Source organism: Myotis yumanensis, unplaced genomic scaffold (assembly GCF_028538775.1).
Source record: "Myotis yumanensis isolate MYYU_CA2020_CCGP unplaced genomic scaffold, mMyoYum1.0.hap1 SCAF_4, whole genome shotgun sequence".
Taxonomy (NCBI): Eukaryota; Metazoa; Chordata; class Mammalia; order Chiroptera; family Vespertilionidae; genus Myotis; species Myotis yumanensis.
The window spans coordinates 100,814,927-100,837,531 of record NW_027223755.1 but is presented as its reverse complement, the minus strand read 5'-3'; the positions used below and the strand labels follow the sequence as shown (position 1 = coordinate 100,837,531).

The window sequence follows — 22,605 nt, the reverse complement described above, 5'->3', positions numbered from 1 at the left end:
CCATGTGGTGTGGGTGGTGTCTCTGTGCCCCTTTGCATGACAGTTCACATTGATGTCTCAATTATAAAATTTAAAATTAAAAGTTCACAAGGATTAGTGAAATTATCAACAAGGAACTCAAATTTTGAAAGTGGGGAGCAGTGGCTGGCTGTAGGAGTCTCAGTCCCCAGTCCCTGTCCCCAAGGTTGTAAGGTGAGCGTCACAGAAATGTTTCTCATAACCCCACTCCCCCTTCTGGCCCCAGCCCAGCCTCCTGTCCCCATGTCCTCTGTCAGGAAGACTTCTGTAGGGTGGCGCTAAGGACCTCCTTTTCACTAAAATCAGCAGATGCTTCTCAGAGCTCGCCCTCTGGCACTGACCACCTCCTCCTCCACCTCCTCCTCGATCCCTCCTCTGGTCTCACCACCCCATCCCTGCATTCCCTCCCAGTCTCCCTCAAGGGATTCTCTGCCCCTCCACCCAACCTATAAGCCTGGAGGCTGGTGTTCTGGAAACTGGACCTCAGTCCTTTTGGGCCCAACCACTTTCAAGGTTCATGGTTCGTCAGTCTGCAGCACCAGCTTGGCCCTCCTTTCTGCAACCAAACCTGTGTGTCCTGCTGCCTCCAGGGCCCTGGCCCTGGGTGTCCGGTGAGCACCAGAGGCAGGCAGCAAAAGGGAGTGTCTACCTGTTGTCCTCCTCATCTGAAGGCCCCAGGACACAAGTAGAACCGAGAGCCATCCTCGACATGGTCCTGCCTGTCCCTAAATGCCTCATCAGTTGTGTCCACCAGTGCCATCCTGCCTAGTTCTTGTTTTTAGTAAAAGCTTTATTGAGATACTAGAGCAGCCGTGGGCAAACTACGGCCCGTTTGAAATGAATAAAACTAAAAAAAAAAAGACCGTACCCTTTTATGTAATGATGTTTACTTTGAATTTATATTAGTTCACACAAACACTCCATCCATGCTTTTGTTCCGGCCCTCCGGTCCAGTTTAAGAACCCATGTGGGTCTCGAGTCAAAAAGTTTGCCCACCCCTGTACTAGAGGCCCAGTGCATGGATTCATGCACCCATGGGGTCCCTCAGCCTGGCCTGTGCCCTCTTGTAATCCAGATCCCTCGGGGGATGTCGGAATGCTGGTTTAGGCCCGATCCCCGCAGGCCAGGCCCTGTGGGGATCAGCTGAAACTGGCAGTCCGATATCCCTCGAAGGATGTAGTAGTGACCAAAGCAGCAGGTGGCCTTGGAGAAGCCTGCGCCCTCCCCACTCATCTAGGCCCAGCTGCGCCTGCCACCCAGCACCTAGCACCCCAAGGTCAGCTGAGCGGCACTCCCACTGTGGGAGCGCACTGACCACCAGGGGCAGTTCCTGCATTGGGGGTCTGCTCCCTGATGGTCAGTGCACGTCATAGTGACCAGTCGTTTGGTCGCTCGGTTACTTAGGCTCTTAGATAGATAGATAGTCCATATACCATACAACTCAGCGATTAGGCCCTAGCAGTTGTATTTAGTTAAGATGAGGTCATCCTGGAGTAGGAAGAGCCCTAATCCAATCCTGAGGAATGGAACAGATTCTCCCTCACAGCTCTCGGAAGACTTCTAGCCTCCAGACTGTGAAACAATACATTTCTGTTGTTTAATTCCCCGGTCTGTGGGTCCCCTCAGCAAGGGCAAGGGCCCTGGCCTTCTTTTGTTGGAGGGTTCATGAGCCTCCTCTCAGAGCCTGAGTCCTGGAACTGAGCACCCCCTTCCTCTCATCCCACCCACCCTCTGCAGGAGACTGAGGCAGTAGGGAGTGGAGTGGGCGATGGAAGTGCTGTGGACCAAGTAGACAGTCCTTTTTGGTCCAACCTCCCTTCAGGGAAGGGGCCAGTTCCTCCTCTAACCCCCCACTGGGCCCCATTCTTCACATGGGGACCTGGCTGTCCCATCCCACACTCACCCTTTCCTTGACAGGCTGTGACAGCAGGTGGGGAGGCTCTCAGTGCACCCCATCACCCTGGCCCAGGCTTGCGGCCCTGGGATGCTCTCTCTGATGCCACCGAGCCTTTGCAGTGAGGGTGCTCGCAGGCGGGAAGGAGAAGAGGACCAGGCCACGGGTCACCAGTTACCAAACTCCTAGCAAGTGCCTGAAAGTAGGAGGCGAGCCCAGGCCAGCCTGGCTGCTGACCGGGTGCCCTCAGGAGGCACTCGGTGCCAGCCTTGACCCTCAGCAAACCCTCCTCCTTGGAATGCTCCCCTCTGTGCCACCCACCCTCCCACCCAAGAGCCTGCGTGTGAGGCACGAACTGTGAGGTCTTCTCCTGTCTCATCACAGACAGCCGCATCTTGGCCTTTCTAGAATCTTCCCTGCGCCCCCCATCTTGGGGGGGCTACTGACCTAGTGGAGACAGGTCCTCCCAGGATGGATAGCCGGGTGTGGACCCGGGGAGGGGTTGGTGGCTAGACTGAGGGGCTAGGGTTCTGGGAGGGACTGATCTGTTCTGAGCCTCCAGCCACCACCCGTCTCCTCCCTGTCCCCTCCCTCACCCTCCAACGCACCTGCGCTGGCCTCCCCCCAAGCCCTGGGGGCAGCCGGCGGGCGGCGCTGGAAGATCAGAGAACTCGGAGGAGTGGGGCCCAGGGGGAGGGGGCGGGGAATTTCCCCCCACGCCTGCCCGGGCCTGTTACCCTCCCCCTCCCGCGCCGGGGGCAGGGGTACAGCCGGGGAATTCCATCGCGCTGCGAGGGCTCCTGCGAGCCTGGGCTGGGGGGTCTCGGAAGGAAGGGGGAGGAGGGAGGGGGCAGGCTGGGGCCAGGGGCGCAGCTGCCTTGTTCCCCAGACGCCAGCTGCCCCTGCCTGTCCGGGACTGAGTGTCCACCAGCCCCGCCTGTCTGGAGGGCGCAGGGGGCGGGAGCTGCACTCCCTCCATCAGGCCAGAGGCGTCGGGACCTGGGGAGCGAAGGGCGTGAGGATCGGAAAGAGGGTATGCGTGTGTCTGACAACCGAGTGGGTGACTGGGTGGGAGGGATGCGTGCGTTTCATCTCAGGGTGCTGTGAACGGTGTCCCGGGGCGTGTGGCTCGGGGGAGGGTCCTGGATCTCCCCCCCTTAGGGTCCTCCCTACACACTCCCACGGGAGCCTGCACGCATCCTGGGAGGGGGAGAAGGAGGGGGGGAGGCGCGCTCCTGGACGCCGAGGGTCCCAGGGCAAGTGAGGAAGGCGTCCGGACCTGCTGTCTTCGCTCCAGTCTCGGGCGGGGCTTCCCGGCCTCAGGGATGGGGGCGGGAGGGAGGGACCCAGGAGGGAGGGACCCGCTGAGGGACACGAGGGGGGCAGGAGCAGCGCATTAGATCCTGGGCTAGGGAACCTCAGAGAGCGAGGTGCAGCGGGAGGGGGAAGGTGTGGAGGCCCGGGCCAGACCCTGAGCTCCCAGAGGCGGAGACGGAGAAAGCCTGGCCTGAGATCCCCCGGGAGACCCCCCGGAGGGACAGGGCAGAGAGGGGCCTCCAGGGGCAGAAGCCCTGGGGGGCAAAGCCCCCGGGAGACACTTCCTCGCCCCAGACGAGAGAGCTGCCCAGGGTGGGACGAGGATTCAAGGTCAGAGGACAACGCCTCCCCCCAGGTCGCCTGGGAGACCCCGAAGCGACCCCGGGGGTGGCACAGGTCGTATGCAGGCCTGGGCGACCTCTCCTAGGTTGGGGGCGATGGGGACAGGAGCCCCGCAGAGCCTCCTCCTTCTCCTCCTCCTTCTCCTCCCAATGCTGTCGCCACGCGGGGCCTCCGCGGGGAGCCTGCACACCCCAGGTGAGTCTTGGCCAGATGACCCGGCCTTGGTCGCACTCCCTCCTTCGCCTCCCCGACTCGGACCCGGGTCCCGAGCCTGGGGAGGGGTCAGAGCAGGTGGCGGGAGCAGCCGAGCAGCCCCAGGGCCCCGGGGACACCAGGGGCGCTAGCTGCGGAGCCGGGCAGGAGTTGGCCTCGTGTGGGGAGGGAGGGACCCTTAGGATGTCGGGCGAGGCTCCGAACCTCCCAAGGCCCTGCCGTCGCCGTGCAGGCCTGTCCGAGTGCTTCCAGGTGAATGGCGCCGACTACCGCGGCCGCCAGAACCGCACAGGCCCGCGCGGGACCGGCCGCCCGTGCCTCTTCTGGGACCAGACGCAGCAGCACAGCTACAGCAGCGCCAGGGACCCCCAGGGTCGCTGGGGGCTGGGAGCGCACAACTTCTGCCGGTGAGGGGCGGGCCGGGGGCGTGGTCTATTGTGGGCGTGTCCCTTTGGGGGCGGGGTCTTGTTGGGGGCGGGGCTGAGTCCACTATTTCGGGCGTGGGCCTGAGGCCGGGGCTGGGGGCCGGGACCGGGGAGAAAAGGCCTCGGTTGGACCGGCCCAGCGGGAGGGCATGGGACAGGCCTGCGCTGGGCGCTCACATTTTCTGACGCGGGTCCGGCCTTAGGTGCCCGGCTTCTGTGCAGGCCTGGGTACCGGAGGGCCCGTGTGGATGGGGCCAGAAAGCGATCTCCGGCGTGAGGGGCCGGGCCTTGCCCTACAGCGTCTTTGAGGGGCACCCACTGGCGGTGACCGAGGGACTTGGGGTTCAGAGACACAGCTGCTGTCGGGAGCAGCAGGGACGGAGCTGAGCGGGAGGACACTTCTCTGCGGGTAGAAGTCACCGCTTCTGCTGGAAAGCGGGGCTCGAAGGCCAGGCAGCGGCCGAGGCCCTCGGCGTGGTAGGGGAGGAGCACTGCAAAGGCACAGTCCGCAGCCGAACGCCTAAAACCTGCCCTCGGGGCCCTCCATGACTTCCCGCCGTCCGCGTGGACGTCCTCGCGCAGAACCGGGAGTTGCTGCACCCGGGGGGCGGGGGTGGAGTGTGGGATTTGCGGGCAGCAGGATCCGGACCACCTCCCCGCCCGCAGGAACCCAGATGGCGACGTGCAGCCGTGGTGCTACGTGGCCGAGACCGAGGAGGGCATCTACTGGCGCTACTGCGACATCCCCACCTGTCACAGTGAGTGGCCGCTGGACACGGGCGAGCGCGGGCTGCCTGCGTGCGGTTCCCGAGGGGAGGCGCCAGACAGACCCTGCGTCCCCTGCCCCCTCAGTGCCCGGCTACCTGGGCTGCTTCGTGGACTCGGGAGCCCCCCCGGCCCTCAGCGGCCCCAGTGGCACCTCTACGAAGCTCACCGTCCAGGTGTGCCTCCGCTTCTGCCGCATGAAGGGCTACCAGGTACTGTCCACCGGCCCCGGCCAGTGGCCCCTGACCTTGACTGAAATCAGGGCCCAGAACAACTCCCAGCGCTGACACCAAACCTTGATACTCATCTCTGGGCCTCCGGTCCGCTTCCCACTTCCGAGCCCGACCCCGGGCGCCCACTGCCCCTCCCGTACCCCAGGCCCTGCCCCTGGCGTCACCCATTCTGTGCCCCCAGCTGGCGGGCGTGGAAGCTGGCTACGCCTGCTTCTGTGGCTCCGAGAGCGACTTGGCTCGGGGCCGCCCAGCGCCGGCCACCGACTGTGACCAGATCTGCTTCGGCCACCCCGGCCAGCTGTGCGGCGGCGACGGGCGCCTGGGAGTCTACGAAGGTGAGGACGTGGGGGGGGAAACGTGGGCAATAAGGAAAGTGAAGGGAGGCTGGGAGCGGGGCCTGAGAAGGGAAGTGGGCTGGGGGCGGGGCCTGGAGAGGGGACTTGGGCTGGGGCGGGGCCTGAGAAGGGAAGTGGGCTGGGGGCGGGGCCTGGAGAGGGGACTTGGGCTGGGGCGGGGCCTGAGAAGGGAAGTGGGCTGGGGGCGGGGCCTGAGAAGGGAAGTGGGCTGGGGGCCGAGCCTGGAGAGGGGACTTGGACTGGGGGCGGGGCCTGGAGAGGGGACTTGGACTGGGGGCGGGGCCTGGAGAGGGGACTGGGCCGAGGGCGGGGTCTGGGACGGAGCAGGATTTGCGGAGGGGGATCAAGGGAAGGGGCCCCGAGGAAGTCCGGGGTCAGCCTGGGGGCGGGGCCTGGCTGGGAGGAGGCGGGGCTTTGGCGTAGAGCTCCGCCCCGTGAAGTGGCCCCAGGGTCTCCGGTTCTGACCGCCGGCCCCGCCCACAGTGTCGGTGGGCTCCTGCCAGGGGAACTGGACTGCGCCGCAGGGCGTCATCTACTCCCCGGACTTCCCGGATGAGTACGGGCCGGACCAGAACTGCAGCTGGGCGCTTGGCCCGCCGGGCGCCGCTCTGGAGCTCACCTTCCGCCTCTTCGAGCTGGCGGACCAGCGCGACCGCCTGGAGCTGCGCGACGCGGCCTCGGGCAGCCTGCTCCGTGCCTTCGACGGCGCCCGCCCGCCGCCCACTGGGACGCTGCACCTGCGCGCCGCTGCGCTGCTGCTCACCTTCCGCAGCGACGCGCGTGGCCACGCGCAGGGCTTCGCGCTCACCTACCGAGGTGAGGCCCCGTCCCATCCCCCCGGGGCTTGCCCCACAGCCACGCTGCCTCACACCCCTCTCCACAGGCGTGCAGGATGCTTCGGAGAACCCGGTGCTCCCCAAGGGCTCGGCCCAGACCCCTGCAGTGCTCCCCGACGGGACTAATGTGAGCTGCAGCCCCCGGCTTGGGGCTCCGGAGGCCACAATGGGGGGTGAGGCAGGAGCTTGAGGAGGGCGGGAGTTTGGGAAGCAGCGCTCTCTGGAGCCCTGTCCTCACCGCACCTGTGTGCCCACAGCTCGGGTCTTCTCGACAGTGATGGCCATCTCAGTGTTGCTGCTGCTGCTGCTGCTGCTGTTGCTACTGCTGTCGCTGCTACGCCTGCTGCGTCGACGGTGCGCACGCTGGGGCAGGGCCTGAGGGTGACCCAGCTGGGCAGTCGGGCACCTGATCTTGATGCCTCGGTGCCCAGGCTCGTGGTGGGGGACTGGAGTGGCGGGGGATAGGGGGGGAGTGGCGGTCTGGTGGGAAGCTGGGACCCAGATGAGGAATGGAGCTGAAACTCCTAGGCTCTTGAGGGACCTTGGGTCTACACAGGAAATCGAGCCTGGGATCACAGGCGAAGCAGGATGCTGGGGGTGAGACTGGTTGGGTCTTTGGCTGATGTCTGCTCCCTCTCTAGGAGCTGTCTACTGGCTCCAGGAAAAGGGCCCCCACCCTTGAGGCCTTCCCAGGATTCTGGGAGAAGTTGGGCTGTGTGGTACCGCCGACCTGGAGGGGTGGCACTGCCCTGCCCCCCTGGGGACTCCCAGGCTGAGGGTCTAGCCTCGACTTATCGACCCCTGAGCGCCTCCAGCCAGAGTTCCCTGCGTTCGCTCATCTCTGCTCTCTGACTCAGGACCCCCGGGGTCCATTGGATCCTCCAACAGTGTGATGGACACCAGAGACTCCATGCCGCACTCTGCCTTGGCCTTCCAGTTTTTTAAGGGCAGCTCTGCCTCTGTTCATCTCTCAGAGGCCAGTCGTCGGACAGGAAGCATCTGGTGCTATTATTGGGACCTTGGCCTAACTCTAGGTGTCCAGATGGTCCAGGCCAAATGGCAAGAGGAATCGGCTCCCCTCCTCATGGGCCTTGATAAGGAGCTCTCTGATTTCAGGGTCTTTGAGCCCCTCTGGGGGTAGTCCAGGACTACTGCCCTAAGTGAAATGTGAGAGGTCAACAAAAGTGGTCAAAAGACCAGACACAGACTTTGAATAAAGGACCTATTTTGGTATAGGGCTCTGCAAATTCTTAAGTGGTGGGAAATTATGTTGATGATACTGAAGCAAAGGGTTGGGTGTGTCCATGCAAGTTAAGGGCGTTCCACGCAGTTTCTGGGAGCCAGCTGAAATGCAGAGGGCTGAGGAATCGCCTGCGGAAGGATGGGTGGGCGGGGTCCTGGAGAAGGGCGGCGAGGGGAAAGGCAGGCTGTGAGGCTGTGAGCCAGATTAAGCGGAAGAAGATGCCTTCCTGGGCCCCACCTTAGTATGAACCCAGGCAGGGAGTGAACTTTCTTCCCTGGCCACTTGCCCTCTTTCTTCCCCTCCATTTCCTGCCTGTCCTGGGCGGGGCGGAAAGTGTACGTTGTGGGCGATAATAGAGTGAGTTTTGTTGAGCTCGAAGACTGTCCAAAGGGCAGGGCCTCTCCCGATGGCGCCCGGAATGTCAGGAACACTGTAGGGGACATCTGGGTGCGCCTTGCTGCGCTCCAGGGGAGCCAGGCCTGTGGATAGATCATCCCTGGACTGGAGAGTGCCGGCTCTAGACCTGACCTGTCCGAACGGCCCGGGTTGGCAGCACCTTGGACAGAGCCCAGGCTGCGGGGGTAGCGTTGGGTGTGGGGCGGTGCTGGGGAGGGCGGGCGCCCAAGGGTGCGCTGACCTGGGAGTAGTTCGGAAAGCCGGGGCGCACACTGCGGGAGGACGCAAGGTGCTGGGGCCACTCCAGCAAAGCCACCGGGACCCAGAACGTTGGGTCCCAAGCCAATAGCCACTCCATGCAATTGAGATGGGCCCCGCATATATTATGCTAAGAGGGTGATGGCCCGGGAAGCCTCGGGGCGGGGCCTCCCCCACCAGCTGTACCTATTGGCTCTCACAGCGTCTAGGTCTGGAGCTCAGCGCGCGAAGCGTTGGTGGGATGGAGGGGGTGGTTAGTTGGGGCGGAGCCTTGCGTCCCGTCCCGCGTCCGGCCGCACCCTTCCTCAGGGCTTCAGAGGACTGCTGGTCGCTGCTGCAGCTGCCGGCGAGCTGTCCCTGCTGGCGCCTGCACGGGCGGAGCGGGCCGCACTGCGCTCCGCTCGGGAGGCCAGCGCGTTCCCAGCCTCCGCCCTGACGCGGGGGCGCTGGGCCCGCGCTTGCGCAGCGCAGGAGGGGCACGAGCAGGGACCCCCGGGCCGGCGCGTGCGCGAACCGAGCCCTGGACCGTGGGCAGGCGCAGGGATGAGCCTCGCGCCGCTGCAGCCCCACTGAAGAGGCCCCGGGTTCAGAGCTGCGCGGGCCGCCCGTGCTTGGCCAGGCCATGGCGTTCCTGGCCGGGCCGCGCCTGCTGGACTGGGCCAGCTCGCCGCCGCACCTGCAGTTCAACAAGTTCGTGTTGACCGGCTACCGGCCAGCCAGTAGCGGCTCAGGCTGCCTGCGCAGCCTCTTCTACCTGCACAACGAGCTGGGCAACATCTACACGCACGGTGAGCTGCGCCCGCGTCCCATGCCCGCGGTAGCTCTGCCTGCGCCGGGCCGGTGGCCGGAAGGCGGAGGAGCGCCCCAGTGACCCGATCCTGGGCTGCCCCGGCCCTGGCACAGCCAGGAGCCGCGGTGACAAAGCTGCCATTGTCCCGGACGGCGCTACCTGCTTCCGCTACCCCGGCGGGGCCCCCGGGCAGGCAAGGGAAGCAGAGTGGGGGACCGAGTCCACTTAATCCCTCTGAGCCCCGGGGAGAAGCAGCCTGGTGTACAGCCCCTTCGTAATCCCGGCCCCCTGCGCATCTCCCCACCCCTTTCCCCACTCCTGCCTGCGCCCCGTCCGGACCTGGGTGCTGGGTGTCGACTTGGGACCTAGGTGTTGAGAAGTAATCCAGGAGCAAAAGCCAGGCCCCGGCCCCTCCTCGCGTAGCCGCCCTGTTACCCCATCAGAGCAGCCCAGTCTTTGGGGCTCCGCCTGGTGGCAACACCTCCCGCCACCCACCCCGCCCCACAGGCGTCGGGGCCCCTCCTCCGCGCCCCGTGGAGCTGTGCTGACACAGCCTTGTACGTCCTTGGCCTGTCCTGGCAGAGAGGGCCCCTGAGCAGGCTGGGCCCAGCCTTGGGGCCTGTCCCACTGGGGGACTGTGGCCTGGCCAGACCCTGTGATAGTGAGCAGTCAGCGGCCCCAGCCTGCAGTGCCCACCTTTGACCTCTGTGAGGGCAATGCTGGAGTGCCAGCAGGGAAAGGTAGGACGCCTGGGCTGGGAGGAATTGAGCGCCCAGAAGAGGTGCTGGGGAGATGGAACAAACTCCTTTCTGCCCCCTTCCCCTGCCTTGTCTCGCCCCTTTTGAAAGACAAGGGCTCAAAGCCTTCATTTGTCTGGTCACTTATGGAGAGGACATGGGGTTGGGAGGAACAAGCCAAGTTGTCCTGGGATCTGGTATCATTGCCCACGTGTTCTTTCCAGAACTCAGCTTGAGTCACGCCTCCTTCTGGCCTCTGCTGACACATAGAGGGCAGGTTGGGGGTTGGGGGCCGTTGCTTTCTGGGGAGGTGATGTAATGTGGCTGCAGGGGTGAGATCAGCGTGGGAGTTAGAGTGCCTGGGCTCTCTCCTACTCACCTGGCAGTGGGCATAATCTCTTCTACTTCCAGAACTATTGGGAGCCTGCTGAGTAAGTGAAGTTCCGAAAACCCAGGGCCTGCCTCTGTCCCAGGTCTGGCGATAGTTATCACTGTTGTCAAGACCCGTCTTGCTCTCATTCCTTTCATGTTGTCTCTAGACTGTGGACTCCCTGAGGACATTACCTGTCCTCTCTGCTGAAGCTGTGTGATGGATAACTGTTTCCCTCCCCCAGGGCTGGCCCTGCTGGGCTTCCTGGTGCTGCTGCCAATGACCATGCCCTGGGGTCAGCTGGGCAAGGATGGCTGGCTGGGGGGCACACACTGTGTGGCCTGCCTGGCACCACCTGCAGGCTCTGTGCTCTATCATCTCTTCATGTGCCATCAAGGGGGCAGCCCTGTGTACACGCGGCTCCTTGCCCTGGATATGTGTGGGGTCTGCCTCGTCAACACCCTCGGTGAGCCAAAGGATGGGGTGGGAGGGCTAGAAGAATGGAAGCTGGGGGGCAACTGGGGAGGGGGCAGCAGGGGACACTCACATGGAAGGGCAGGCAGTCCCCAAACTGATGTGCCCTCTCCTGCCTCTCTCCTCTGTGCAGGGGCCCTGCCTATCATCCACTGCACCCTGGCCTGCAGGCCCTGGCTGCGCCCAGCTGCCCTGGTGGGCTACACCATGCTGTCAGGTGTGGCTGGCTGGAGGGCCCTCACCGCTCCCTCCACCAGTGCCCGTCTTCGAGCTTTTGGTTGGCAGGCTGGTGCCCGCCTCCTGGTGTTTGGGGCCCGGGGAGTGGGACTGGGCTCTGGAGCTCCAGGTTCCCTGCCCTGTTACCTGCGCATGGACGCCCTAGCACTGCTTGGGGGGCTAGTGAACGTGGCCCGTCTGCCAGAGCGCTGGGGACCAGGCCGCTTCGACTACTGGGGCAATTCACACCAGATCATGCACCTGCTCAGTGTGGGCTCCATCCTGCAGCTGCACGCTGGCGTCGTGCCTGACCTGCTCTGGGCCGCCCACCACGCCTGTCCCCCAGACTGAGCCATGGCCCACACACAATGCCAGCCTGTCCAGTCTTCTAGGGCCAACACCACCAGGCTTCCCTTCTTCTGCTGGTCTGCAAGGGACCGGCTCCTTGGATGCCTCCCAGCTGTTCACCCATTCTTCCCTGTGGACGAGCCTCTCCTCCACCCACACCTCGGAGCTCCCGCTTCCTTCCCCACCTCCTTCCAGGGCAGTGTCTTCCTGTGCAGCTAGAAGGAAACCGGTCCTTCTAAGGGCCTGTTTACCCTCCATGACCTGTGAGGGTTGGACCAGAGGGATGTTGGGGTCCATCTAGCTCTGATGGCTGGAGTCCTGCCAGCCCAGAGCCATAGCCCCACCCTGCCCCTTCTAAGGTACCTCATGGGTGGCTGGCCCGGCCACCAATCCACGATTCCTCCATCTTTTGGCCCTGCATGCCAGCCCGTCCAGCAACCTAAGGCTCACCCACCCCTTCTTCCTCTGTCCAGAATGGAGTGAGGGGTTTGGACAGCAGGACTATCCATTGATCCCAGGACCAAGGGGCAGGAAGACTGCTGCTGCTTTTCCCAGGCAACTGGCACAGATGTGAAGAGCTGAGTGGCCCTGGACCACTGGGCTAAGGGCCCACCCTCCACCTTGAGTGCCATGTTCTGAAGGCTCAACCTGCCCACCGGGGACACGCCTGCTCAGGAAATCTCTGGTCCACACAGCATGGGGCTCCCAGCTGCAATGTGCTGGCCTGGGGCTCTGCAGCCAGCCTTAGCCGCAGCCCGTCCCAGGGCCCTCAGACCCTGGGCGATGTCAATAAAATGGGCAGGAAGTGCTGTGTTGCCATGCAAGCAAGCTTGGGTGCTCCCAAGATTCAGATATCTTTTATTAGACATGGCCAGGCAGAAGGGACCACGGGAGTGCCCAGAGGGACCCCAGCCTCCAGGATGGGGGAAGGAGCTAAAAGGTTAAAAGCACCAAGGCTGCGAGGGGCTCAGGTTGGGCCCAGTGAGTCCTCAAACAGGCTGAGGAGGTTCCGAGGCTCAAAGGAGGGGAAGGAGCCATGAGGGGACTCTGAGTCAATGTCACTTAGGTCCAGGTCATCCCTAGGGGGTAGAAGAGAGAGAAATGACACTCAGGATTTGAAAGGGCCCTCCCACCTCCCTACCTCTGACCCTGGGCCTACCCACCTCAGTGTCTGCCTCCTCTGGGGAGTGGAGGAGGTGCTCCTGGCGGTCCTGGCCAGAATGGCCTCTGGAGAGAATGAGGGTCTGCACAGGGTGGGCAAGACAAGCAGGGTGTCAAAGCAGTGGGAGTGCATGGGGAGGAGGCTGTGGGAACAGCACAATCAACCCTGTCCCTGTGTAGGCTCCTACTGGACACAGGCAATGAAGTGTGGTGCCCTTTGAAAGAATCATTCGCACAACTTTTAAAGTCTGCCTGATCACCTAGTCCCTTTTCAGAACACATGGGCTTCAGCTGAGCTGGCTTTGAAGTGAGCCTGTGGTAAAGGAAGCTTATTTTGCACTTCCTTCTGCTATAAAGTGTCCCTATGACAACAGGGTGACATTTTCTTTTTAATTCTCACCTGAGGATGTTTTGTTTTTTTATTTTTTTGAGAGAGAGAGAGAAAGGGAAAGAGAAACTTCAATGTGAGAGAAACACCAACAGATTGCCTCCCATAGGCACCCTGACAAGGGATGGAACCCGAAACCTATGTATATGCCCTGACCGGAAATCAAAACCACGACCTTTTGGTGTACAGGACAATGATCCCACTAACTGAGCCCCCCAGCAGGACTGCCCTGTGATGGCACTTTCATAAGGAAGGGTTCATGGTGTGATTTCTCCTGAGAACTGTCTGCCCTGAGCATGTGGTTTTCCTTTGCCACAGTTTCTTAATTATAGCCTCTCACTTGGCCCCCAGGCATCTGGGACTAAGAAATTCCTCCCAGGATGGGGGCTCGCCAGGCTCTGGGAACTTTGTCCCCTGAAAAGGACAATGCCTTGTCCTTGGGCACTGGCAGCCTGGACTGCGGTTGGAGCTGCACCACCTGCCTCTCCCTAGTGTGGCAGTGCCCTAAGTGTGAAGTTGCCATTCTGCTGTGCTCTGCACAGCAGCTGTTCCATGTTCTGAGCTCAGAAGAAACAACTGCATTCAAACCAGGCCAGGCTGTACTCCCACCAGCCTTGGTGCCCTTCCCAGGGTATGAGGGGGGCCAGGTTTATGGGAGGGTCCCTGTTCACCACTAATCCCCATGGAGCCTGGTCTCTGTATGGGGTTTGGCCACGCTGACAGCCCGTCTCCCCACCCCTGCCCATCAGTCCTGAGCTCTCACCCACCCTATGCTGTCGTCATCCCAGTTGCTGGAGTGGCTGTTGTCCAGGAGGAAGCTGTAGGGCGGCGAGCCGGGCGGGGTGGCTGGAGGCCTCAGGGGCTGTAGCCAGCTGGCAGGGTGAGCCAGCCCGTGCCAGAGCCAGCACAGCAGGGCAAGCAGGGCCTGTGGGAACAGGGGGCCAAGGGAGGCTGGACAGAATCCAGGGCCAGAAGCAGGGTAGTCTGTTACCTTTACCAGTCTTACCTGCCAAAGGGCCCAGCCTCTACTCAGGGCTTCAGCAGCCATGAACCACAGGACACTCCAGGGCTGTGGCTGCCTGAGCATAGGCAGGGCCAGCAGGGTCTCAGCTGTGGCCCGCAGCTTGGGATCAGGCTCCAGCATCATGCTGAGGACAGACCGCAGCTCAGAAGACAGGCCTGTCCACAGGGTAGAACTATGTCAAGGGTGACTGGGCTCTGAGCCCAGCAGTCTCCTCACAACCAACCACTTCCTCACACAAGTCTGTAGCACCATGTCCCCTCCCCCCCGCCACCACCACCACCACCACTCACCGGCAGTGAATTCAGGGGGCAAGTAGCCCTGGCGCAGCTGCTGCCAGCCCTCTCCACCATGGGGCAGCTCCATGTTGCACGCCACTTCCAGGATGGTGAGACCCAGACTGGGGGGGTAAGGGGGTGAAGACAGGGACAGAAGACAGACAAGGTTAGCCTTGGGCCACAGATCCCAGAGCCCCAGGATGCCCCTCAGAAGAGGGTGGAAAAGAGCCGCTGTCTTCTACCATGAGCCAGGCAGGTGGGGAAGGAGTGGCTGGGGGCTCTGAGAAGGCCCCAGCAGAGCCAATGAGGGGAACACATTCATGAAGCATGGACCCAGTGTCCAGTGCAGCCCACAAACCACTGCGATGAGTCCTCCTGGCACCCCCGCCAGATAGACACTATGGTTACTAGTGTTACTATCAAGATCCTGTAGATATGGCTGGATAGGCGGTTAGAGGCAGAGCAATGGTTACTGACATGCATCATGGAACCCAGTGCCTGGTCTAGTCCCAGCTTCACCCCCTGCTAACTGTGGACTCTGGGCAAGTCCTTTAACCCCACTGGGCCCATTCCCCTATAAATGGAGTAATAATAGTCCCTCCATGGAGATGTGGTAAAGAGATGGATGAATCTAGTAAAGTAACTCCAGATGATTTGCTGCTTAGACAGCCTGACTGTAGACTACCCTCAACTAGAGGGTGGTGGCTTCACCCCCTCAGGGCACTGTCTCCCAGCCTGAGGCCAAATCTTCCTGACTTTGGGCTAGGATGGCATTTCCCTCCCTCTGCTGACTGCACCCCAGCCACGAAGGGCCTCCCATGGCCCAGCCCTTACCTGAACACATCGGCTGCTGTCCCATAGGAGCCCTGCAGCAGCTCGGGGGCCATGTAGCGGGGGTCTCCCTCCTGGGCCTCACCAGCTCCAGATTCATCCAGCTCCACCAGCAGCCCAAAGTCACCCACTTTGCAGCGGCCCCGGGACCCCAGGAAGATGTTGGCAGGCTTGATGTCAAGGTGGACCAGGCCTTGGCCATGCAGGTGGGCCAGAGCGAGGAGGGTATCCCGCAGGTAGCCCCAGACCTGGGCCTCAGGCAGGCCAGTGCCCCAGGCCTCACAGTGCTGCTGCAGGCTGGGCCCACACAGCTCTGTCTGCAGGTACAGGATGCCGCCCTCCTCCCAGGCTCGCTCCAGCCGCACACAGCATGGGTGCTGCCCCACCTTCTCATGGCCACTGACCTCAGCCAGCTTTCGGGCCCGGTCCTTGGGGCCCCGGAATGGTGACATGGAACGCTTTATGGCATAGAGCTGGCCATCTTCCTTGGAACGCACCTGCAAGGGAGATAGTACCTGAGGGTGGGATGGGGGAAGTAGCACAGCCATTTAGCAGAACAGCAGATTCTATTAAGATTTCACATGTGTGGAAGGTGCAGCATGGCACCTACCTTAGACACCCCTGCACATGCAATAGCAAGACCAGACAGACCTCTACCCCAGGCATTGGCTCACTAGAGACCCAAGCAAGGAAGAGACAGGGCAGACCTCTAAGTACTAATCTGGAGGGTCTCTCAAACGATTATGAAATAAAAACAGCTGGCTTCAGAACAATACAGGCAGTGTGATCCACTGTGTAGAATACTAATTGGTTTGTTTCTATATGGCCAATTCTAGAGATGTAGAGAGAGAGTTCTGGAAGGAAGGGTGCCCACCTGAGAAGCCCAGCGGTTTCCTCTGGAAGAAGAGCTAATCTAGGGGCCCACGCTGTTTGTAGTACTTGTGTAAGGAATACTACCATTTTAAAGGAAATATAAATTATTGGAAAATATATTTTAAGAAAAAGAGAAAAGGTGGTGTACAGAGTATAGCCTAAGTATCTGCGGCCTGGGGGGTGGCGGGGCAGGGTGTGCACTGCACTCTGGGGCTGGCTCTGGGACCAGGCAGAGCTTGCCAAGATCAGCTGGCTCCAGGGTGGGAGGAGATGGTAGCCAGGAGCCATTGCCAGGCTCTGGACAAAGGGAGAGTGTGCACTGAGGGGGCCTCGAAGGGGCCTGTGTGGGGGTTTATGAGAAAGCAGCCAATCAAACACTGAGGAGGGGTGTCTGTCAGCCCAGAAGTGGGCTGTCAGGAGAGAAGGGGAGCAGGCTGCCCAGGATACTATCCCATCCAGGCAGAGGGAGGGAGGCAAGGGGGCACCCCCAGACAGGCCCATAGCACTGTCACTCCACTCACCTTGAAGACCTCTCCATAGGAGCCACGACCCAGGCGGCCCAGCCTCTGGAAACTCTGTTGGAAGAAGGACTCCGGCCGGCTTGGGTCGTAACTGGGGCTCTGCAGGGTCCCAGAGGCTTTGCCTTGAAATGACACCTTCCGGGGTTTGGGCTGGTGCCAGCCTGGGGTCCGAGGGAAGAGGCGACTGATGGGGATGCTGCCCTTGGCAGGGGGCCGGGGCGGAAGGCTCTGACTAAGCCCCCTGGGCCTCTTGAGGGAAAAGCCAGGTTCTGCATGGCGGAAGTAGGCTGGGACTGGGGTCGGGGTGCCACTCAGGGGTGGTGGGGTGCCCTCTGTGGGCACAGGCATGGCCAGCACAGGAGGCACTGAGAGGTAGAGTACAGAACAACGTGTCCACTCCAACAGTTCCTTGTCCTGTGGCCCCCGAGAGGCTGTGGAAGAAGCCGCGTCTACTCCTCACACATGTTCTCCTTTAAACATGGAGGCTGTGGAGACACGAGCACCTGGTGGGAAAAGGCAGAGAACAAATATATACACACCTGCACACAGTCGTCTGTACCAGGAGGTCCTAGAAACACAAACTGAAATGCATGGGACCAGGTCCCAGAGGCTCCCACCATACAGCAGAGGTTAAATCAAGGCAGGTGCTGGAGCCAGACTCCCTGTGCACGCATCCCTGCCTTGTCACAACTGCTATTTGACCTTAAGATATGCGATCTCTTCGAAGACTGTAAGGGGGACATATTCACACAGGCCCACACTCCCTTATCTCCGATTTCAAAGTATAAAAAGGTCTGATTCCAAGTTCCTTGCTCTCTTTTTCATAGTTGTGATTCTAAAACGCGTGTAGTGGAGTCCCACTTTCAACTCCATGTTGCAGAGGCTAAGTCCCAGCTGGATGTAGCCGAGAGGCCAGGGCTCCCTCCTTTCACCAGCCCCCACTCGGAAGGCGCATGCTCTGCCTAGGGTCCAGCAGGTCAGGTATACAGACAGCACAATAGCTCAAGGCCCAGCTCATTCCTCGGAAGGAGGTTCCACACTGGGCGGGGCAAGCTGAGACCACAGGCTGCCGCCCCATCGGAAGGCAGCGGTGTCACTCAGGGAGATGGGCATAACTGCCCCTGCCCGCAGCTCCAGAGCGGCAGCTCAGATATTCTGCCTGGGGGAGAGATAGTTATACAACAGACAGCACTGAAGTTCTCCCTATAAACAAACAAAAAAACAGACTTTATTTGAAACAGAATATGGGCAGTTCAAGTATAAAGGTGCTCTAAAAAATCAATAACAGAATGGCTACCATCAACAAATCAACAAATGACAAGTGCTGGCGAGGATGTGGAGAAAAGGGAACCCAAGTGCACTGCTGTGGGAATGCAGACCGGTGCAGCCATTATGGAAAACAGTATGAAGTTTTCTCAAAAAATTAAATATGGATATGCCCTTTGATCCAGTGATCCCACTTCTAGGAATACATCCTAAGAAACCCAAAACACCAATCAGAAAGAATGTATGCACCCCTATGTTCATAACAGCACAATTTATAATAGCTAAGATCTGGAAATAGCCCAAGTGCCTATCAACAGATGAGTGAATAAAAAAGCTGTGGTACATCTACACCATGGAATACTATGCAGCAGTAAAAAAAGAGAAGGATCTCTTACCCTTTGAGACAGCATGGAGGGACCTGGAGAGTATTATGCTAATCAAAATAAGCCAGTCAGAGAAAGACAAGTATTACACGACCTCACTCATATGTGAAATCTAATGAACAAAATAAACTGATGAACAACATAGATCTAAAGACATAGAAGCATAAAACAGACTGCAGAATCTCAGAGGGAAGGTGGGGGAGGATGGGTGGGTGGGAAGAGATCAACCAAAGAACTTGTATACATACATGCATAACCCATGGACACAGACGATAGGGTGGTGAAGGTCTGGGGTGGGGGGCAGGGGCGGGCTAGAACAGGTCAATGGGGAGGGGGTGGGGGGAGACATGCAATACTTTCAACAATAAAGATTTAATTTAAAAATCAATCAAGGTGTGGGTGGTACACAAATAGGCCGAGGCTGGTCCCTCCATTATTACAACCAGGTAATTTACCAGAGAGAACCAGGTAAAGAGATAGATAAAAAGAGCCTTCCTGGGGTCAAAACAAACCTCAAACACTGAACTCAAAAGCTATCCTGTTAAAGGAGCCTAAATTTAATTGGACCAGTCAATGGAGCAATTGATGCTCTACGACAAAAACAATAAAGACAGCTAGCAATTGGGGGAGCCCAACAGGTGGATATGATTAGGGAAAGCAGTCAAAGACAGCCCCCCTTAAAGCCCCAGGGTCCCAGGTTGACTGTGTAGATGTTCCAGGCTGGGTCCTCTGAGGAGCCATGTCAGAGACTTCATGCTGCAGAAAGACATGTCACTGCAATGGTCCAGTCAGTCACTAAACAAATAGATAAGGAAAAAAAAAATCACAAGCCCCAGAGGGGTTGAGGAGCCAGTACACACAGTCGCTAAAATGTAAAAAAACAAAAAAAACACAACAACGTCCAGTTTTTGCCCAGTCAGCGTGGCTCAGTGACCTATGAACCAGGAGATCATGGTTGCAGGCTAGATCCCCAATTGGGGGCCGCGGGGGGATGCAGGAGGCAGCCAATCAACGATTCTCTCTCATCATTGATGTTTCTATCTCTCTCTCACTATCCCTTACGCTCTGAAATCAATAAAAACATATAAAAACTAAAATGTCCGGTTTTGCAGGCCGGTGTGGCTCAGTGGTTGAGCATCAACCCATAATCCAGGAGGTCTCAGTTGGATTCCCCCTCAGGGCACATGTCTAGGTTGCAGGCTCGGTCCCCAGCAGGGGGCCTGCAGGAGGCAGCCAATCAATGATTCTCTCTCATCATTGATGTTTGTATCTCCCTCTCCCTTTTGAAATCAATAAAAACATATTTGTTAAAAGTTTACCAATCTTTAAAAAAAATCTCCAGTTTTCAACAAATTACAAGATGTGCAAAACACAGGGAAGTGTGACCCCCACACAGGAAAGATAAAATAAAAGGCAGCCCTGGCTGGCTGGTTGGTTTAGAGCTTCATCCTGAGACACCAAGGTTGCAAGCTCCATCCCCAGTCAGGGAACATCCCCAATCAGGGAACATACAAACCAATGAACGCATAAGTAAGTGAACAACAAATTGATGTTTATCCCCCTCTCTCTGTCTTTCTCTCTAAAACCAATAAATAAAATAATGTTTAAAAAAATAAAAGTAAAAATAGCTTTAAAATTTAAATAAAAATAACAGGCAACAGAAACTACTTGTAAGAAGGACTAGATGTCAGATTTAACAAAGAAAGTCTTCAAAGTAGTCTATAAATATGCTCAAAGAACTAAACAAATAGTTCAGTTTGGCTCAGCCGATAAAGTGTGTCAGCCTTGAATTGAAGGGTCCTGGGTTCAATTCCAGTCAAGGGCATATGCCCGGGTTGCTGGCTCAATCCTCAGTGTGGGGCCTGCAGGAGGCAGTCAATCAATGATTCTCGCCCATCATTGATGTTTCTATTTCTCTCTCCTTCTCTCTTCCTCTCTGAAATCAATAAAAATATATTTTTTTAAAAAGCAATTGTATGAAACAATATGTGTGTAAATGTATTGTTAGGCATGTAACATAAAGAAATGTGATATACTTGCAAATAACAGCACAAAGGAGATGGGAGAGAACAAGACGATGCTGGACTAGAAAATGACGCCAAGTGGTAACTTGAACAAATGAAGAGAACCAGACATTGTAAATAAGAATGTCAATATAACAAACATGCATATATACTTTCTTTCCTGTATTCCCTCAGCTTCTTTAGGAAATTAAAGACAACCCAAATAGAGAGTGGGGCAAAAGTAAGTTTACAGTTGTGAGTATGCAAAGTAGTTTATTCTTATATTATTATTATTTATGAATTACTGTATTATTTTCCATACAAACTGTAATCCTACTTTTGCCCCACCTGTAAATGAAAAGATATTACATGTTCATAGATCCAAGGATTTAATATGGATAAAATGGCAATACTCTCCAAATTGATGTACAGATTCAGCACAATCCCTATTAGAATCTCAGCTGGAGTCTTTGTAGAAATTGACAAGCTGATCCTAAAATGTATATGCAAATTCACTAGACCCAGAATAGTCAAAACATTCAAAATGAAGTTGGAGGATTCATACTTCCCAATTTCAAAACTTACAATACTACAAAGTTACAATAATCAAAACAGTATTGTATTTACATAAGGATAGACATACAGATCAATGGAATAGAATTGAAAATTCAGAAATAAACCCTCACATTTATAGTCAATTGATTTTGACAGGGTGCCAAAACAATTCAGTGGGTAAAAATAGTTTTCTCAACAAGTGGGACATCTAGAAATTTACATAAAACTCATTTGGCCAAAAACAAATAAAGAAATACCTCATTTGGCAGAAAAATATGGTCTGACCTACTTTTCCCTCTCTAAGTGTGAATATGCATATATTTCTTGACAAAAATATTGTGTTTGATTACTGAATGATGTCCCAGACCCATGGGTGGTGTTACATATAAATGTTATATGCACCCTATTAGCTTTCTAAAATCTGACACATTTTGAATTCCAAAACACTCCTGGCCTCAGGATTTGTGGACCTGTAATAATCATCTCCGGGAAGCCTCGGCCTAGCGTCTGGCATGCAGATTCCTTAATAAAATGCTGTTAAAAGACTCACGAAGCCACAGAGGCCCCACAGGTATCAGTAGCTCTGTGTGCTGGGGCAGAGAAGGCTTTTTGTGTTGCTATAATGTTGTCACTGAAACATGGACAAGAACACAAAAGGAGGGGAATGTAATTTTGAGAGGAAGCCACAGTGTATCAAAAGACGCCATGCCGGCCACGGCCAGTGTGGCTCAGTTGGTTGGGCATCGCCCCCTGCACTGAAAGGTTGCTGGTTTGATCCCCGGTAGGAGGCATGCCGGAGGTAGCCAATGGATGTTTAGCTCTCATGTCACATCCATGTCTTTTCTTCTCTCTCTCCCCCTCTCCCTTCCTCTCTCAAAAAAAAAAAAAAAAAATCAATTAAAAAAAATATTTTTAAAAAAGAATGCAATACCTAACAAGGGGAGGAAGGGGACAGTCACCGGAAGTGTGCCCTCCAGCCCCTGGGAGAGTGAGGCCTGCGGGAGGGTCCCCCATGGCACCTCCCTAGAGGACTCGCCCTACGTGTTGTGATAACCCTTCCGCTGCCCCTTTCCCCCCAGGAATCCCACTCCCAGGGGTCCTCAAAGTGAGGACTGGGATGCCAGGCCCCCCGGGGCGCTGATGAGAAGTTCGGCCTCCAGACCCCGTCCCAGCACACTCAGAAGCTTGGACAGCCGCATCTTAAAGCAGCTCTCAGCCCCTCCAATGTCCTCCACGTCCCAGCACCCCTGGCCAGGCCACTCAGCTTTGGGGGTGGGGGGGTGGGGGTTAGGCAGAAGGAGACAGGCGAATCCAGAGCGGCCCTGCCCGGTTTCCGGGACGCCAGCCAGAGGCCTCCCTCCCGTTGGCCGGACACCTCTGCTGCCCGGTCTACCGCGCTCGACTGCGAGCTCCCACCGGGCGGCTCCGCGATCCACCCCGCGCGCGCGGGGCGACCCTGGCGCACAGAGCCGAGCGGACCGGCTGTCACGCTGCAGGGGCTGCAGCGGGGACGTGGGTGGGGCTGTTCCCGAGGAAGGACCAGCCGCGGGGCGGGGGCGGGGCGGTCGCCGTGGTGAGTGGCGCCCAGATGAAAGCCGACAGGGGGCCCGGGAAGGACGCAGGAGCAGCCGGGCAGTCCCGGGAGCGGCTGGAGGGGAGGGGAGGGGAAGGGAGGGAAGGGGCGGGGCGCCCGGGGCTGGCCGCGGGCAAGGCTACGGAAGAGGGGTGAGCAGAGGGACGGGGCGGGACCCAGCCCGACGGGGAGGGGAGGAGGCCGGAGGGCGACGGGGGAGGAGGGGGAGGCTGACCGGAGCTCTCAGAGGGCAAGGGCGCCGGAGCCAAGGGGAGCGGAGGGGAGGGGGGGCGGCCGAGGAGCGCTCAGGGCCCGGCCCGGCTCACCTGGCGCAGGTGGGCGGGGCGCCGCTCCGCGAGGTCCGGACTCCGGTCCGCCGAGGCGGCGGGGCGCCCTCGGGGCGGTCGGGAGGGCCAGGCCGGCCGTCGACAGCTCTCCGCGCCGGGACGACAGGACCCTCCGGCTGGGAACGGCCCGTGAACGCCCGCGGAGCCAACTCGCGCCAAAAATTCCAAACCGGC

The 22,605-nt window shown here is 58.5% G+C and overlaps 3 protein-coding genes across 8 annotated transcripts; 2 read left to right on the top strand and 1 right to left on the bottom strand.

Annotated features, from left to right (window-relative positions):
• The first annotated feature begins 3,363 nt into the window (after window positions 1-3,363).
• KREMEN2 (kringle containing transmembrane protein 2) lies at window positions 3,364-7,632 on the top strand. 3 transcript variants are annotated; one of them, XM_070413190.1, is made up of 9 exons: window positions 3,364-3,766; window positions 4,017-4,191; window positions 4,876-4,967; window positions 5,062-5,186; window positions 5,389-5,542; window positions 6,047-6,379; window positions 6,447-6,572; window positions 6,657-6,753; window positions 7,041-7,632. In XM_070413190.1, exons 1-9 carry the CDS (start codon window positions 3,631-3,633, stop codon window positions 7,249-7,251), a joined length of 1,449 nt encoding a protein of 482 aa, XP_070269291.1. In that variant the 5' UTR covers window positions 3,364-3,630; the 3' UTR covers window positions 7,252-7,632. The 3 variants fall into 3 exon arrangements, with proteins under 3 accessions (XP_070269291.1, XP_070269289.1, XP_070269290.1); XM_070413188.1 differs by lacking the exons at window positions 3,364-3,766; window positions 4,017-4,191 and adding an exon at window positions 4,295-4,618 and having other exon boundaries at window positions 4,876-5,186; XM_070413189.1 differs by lacking the exons at window positions 3,364-3,766; window positions 4,017-4,191 and adding an exon at window positions 4,295-4,686 and having other exon boundaries at window positions 4,876-5,186.
• Window positions 7,633-8,603: 971 nt separating this feature from the next.
• PAQR4 (progestin and adipoQ receptor family member 4) lies at window positions 8,604-15,921 on the top strand. Of its 3 annotated transcripts, none has more exons than XM_070413191.1 (3): window positions 8,604-9,084; window positions 10,438-10,659; window positions 10,801-15,921. In XM_070413191.1, exons 1-3 carry the CDS (start codon window positions 8,919-8,921, stop codon window positions 11,232-11,234), a joined length of 822 nt encoding a protein of 273 aa, XP_070269292.1. In that variant the 5' UTR covers window positions 8,604-8,918; the 3' UTR covers window positions 11,235-15,921. The 3 variants fall into 3 exon arrangements, with proteins under 3 accessions (XP_070269292.1, XP_070269293.1, XP_070269294.1); XM_070413192.1 differs by having other exon boundaries at window positions 9,004-9,084; window positions 10,363-10,659; XM_070413193.1 differs by lacking the exon at window positions 8,604-9,084 and adding an exon at window positions 9,275-9,826.
• On the bottom strand, window positions 12,047-22,605 carry PKMYT1 (protein kinase, membrane associated tyrosine/threonine 1). Of its 2 annotated transcripts, XM_070413187.1 has the most exons (8): window positions 22,411-22,605; window positions 16,305-16,807; window positions 14,914-15,407; window positions 14,095-14,201; window positions 13,787-13,959; window positions 13,548-13,705; window positions 12,395-12,475; window positions 12,047-12,310 (listed from the first exon to the last, which is right to left on the bottom strand). In XM_070413187.1, exons 2-8 carry the CDS (start codon window positions 16,650-16,652, stop codon window positions 12,199-12,201), a joined length of 1,473 nt encoding a protein of 490 aa, XP_070269288.1. In that variant the 5' UTR covers window positions 16,653-16,807; window positions 22,411-22,605; the 3' UTR covers window positions 12,047-12,198. The 2 variants fall into 2 exon arrangements, with proteins under 2 accessions (XP_070269288.1, XP_070269287.1); XM_070413186.1 differs by having other exon boundaries at window positions 13,548-13,959.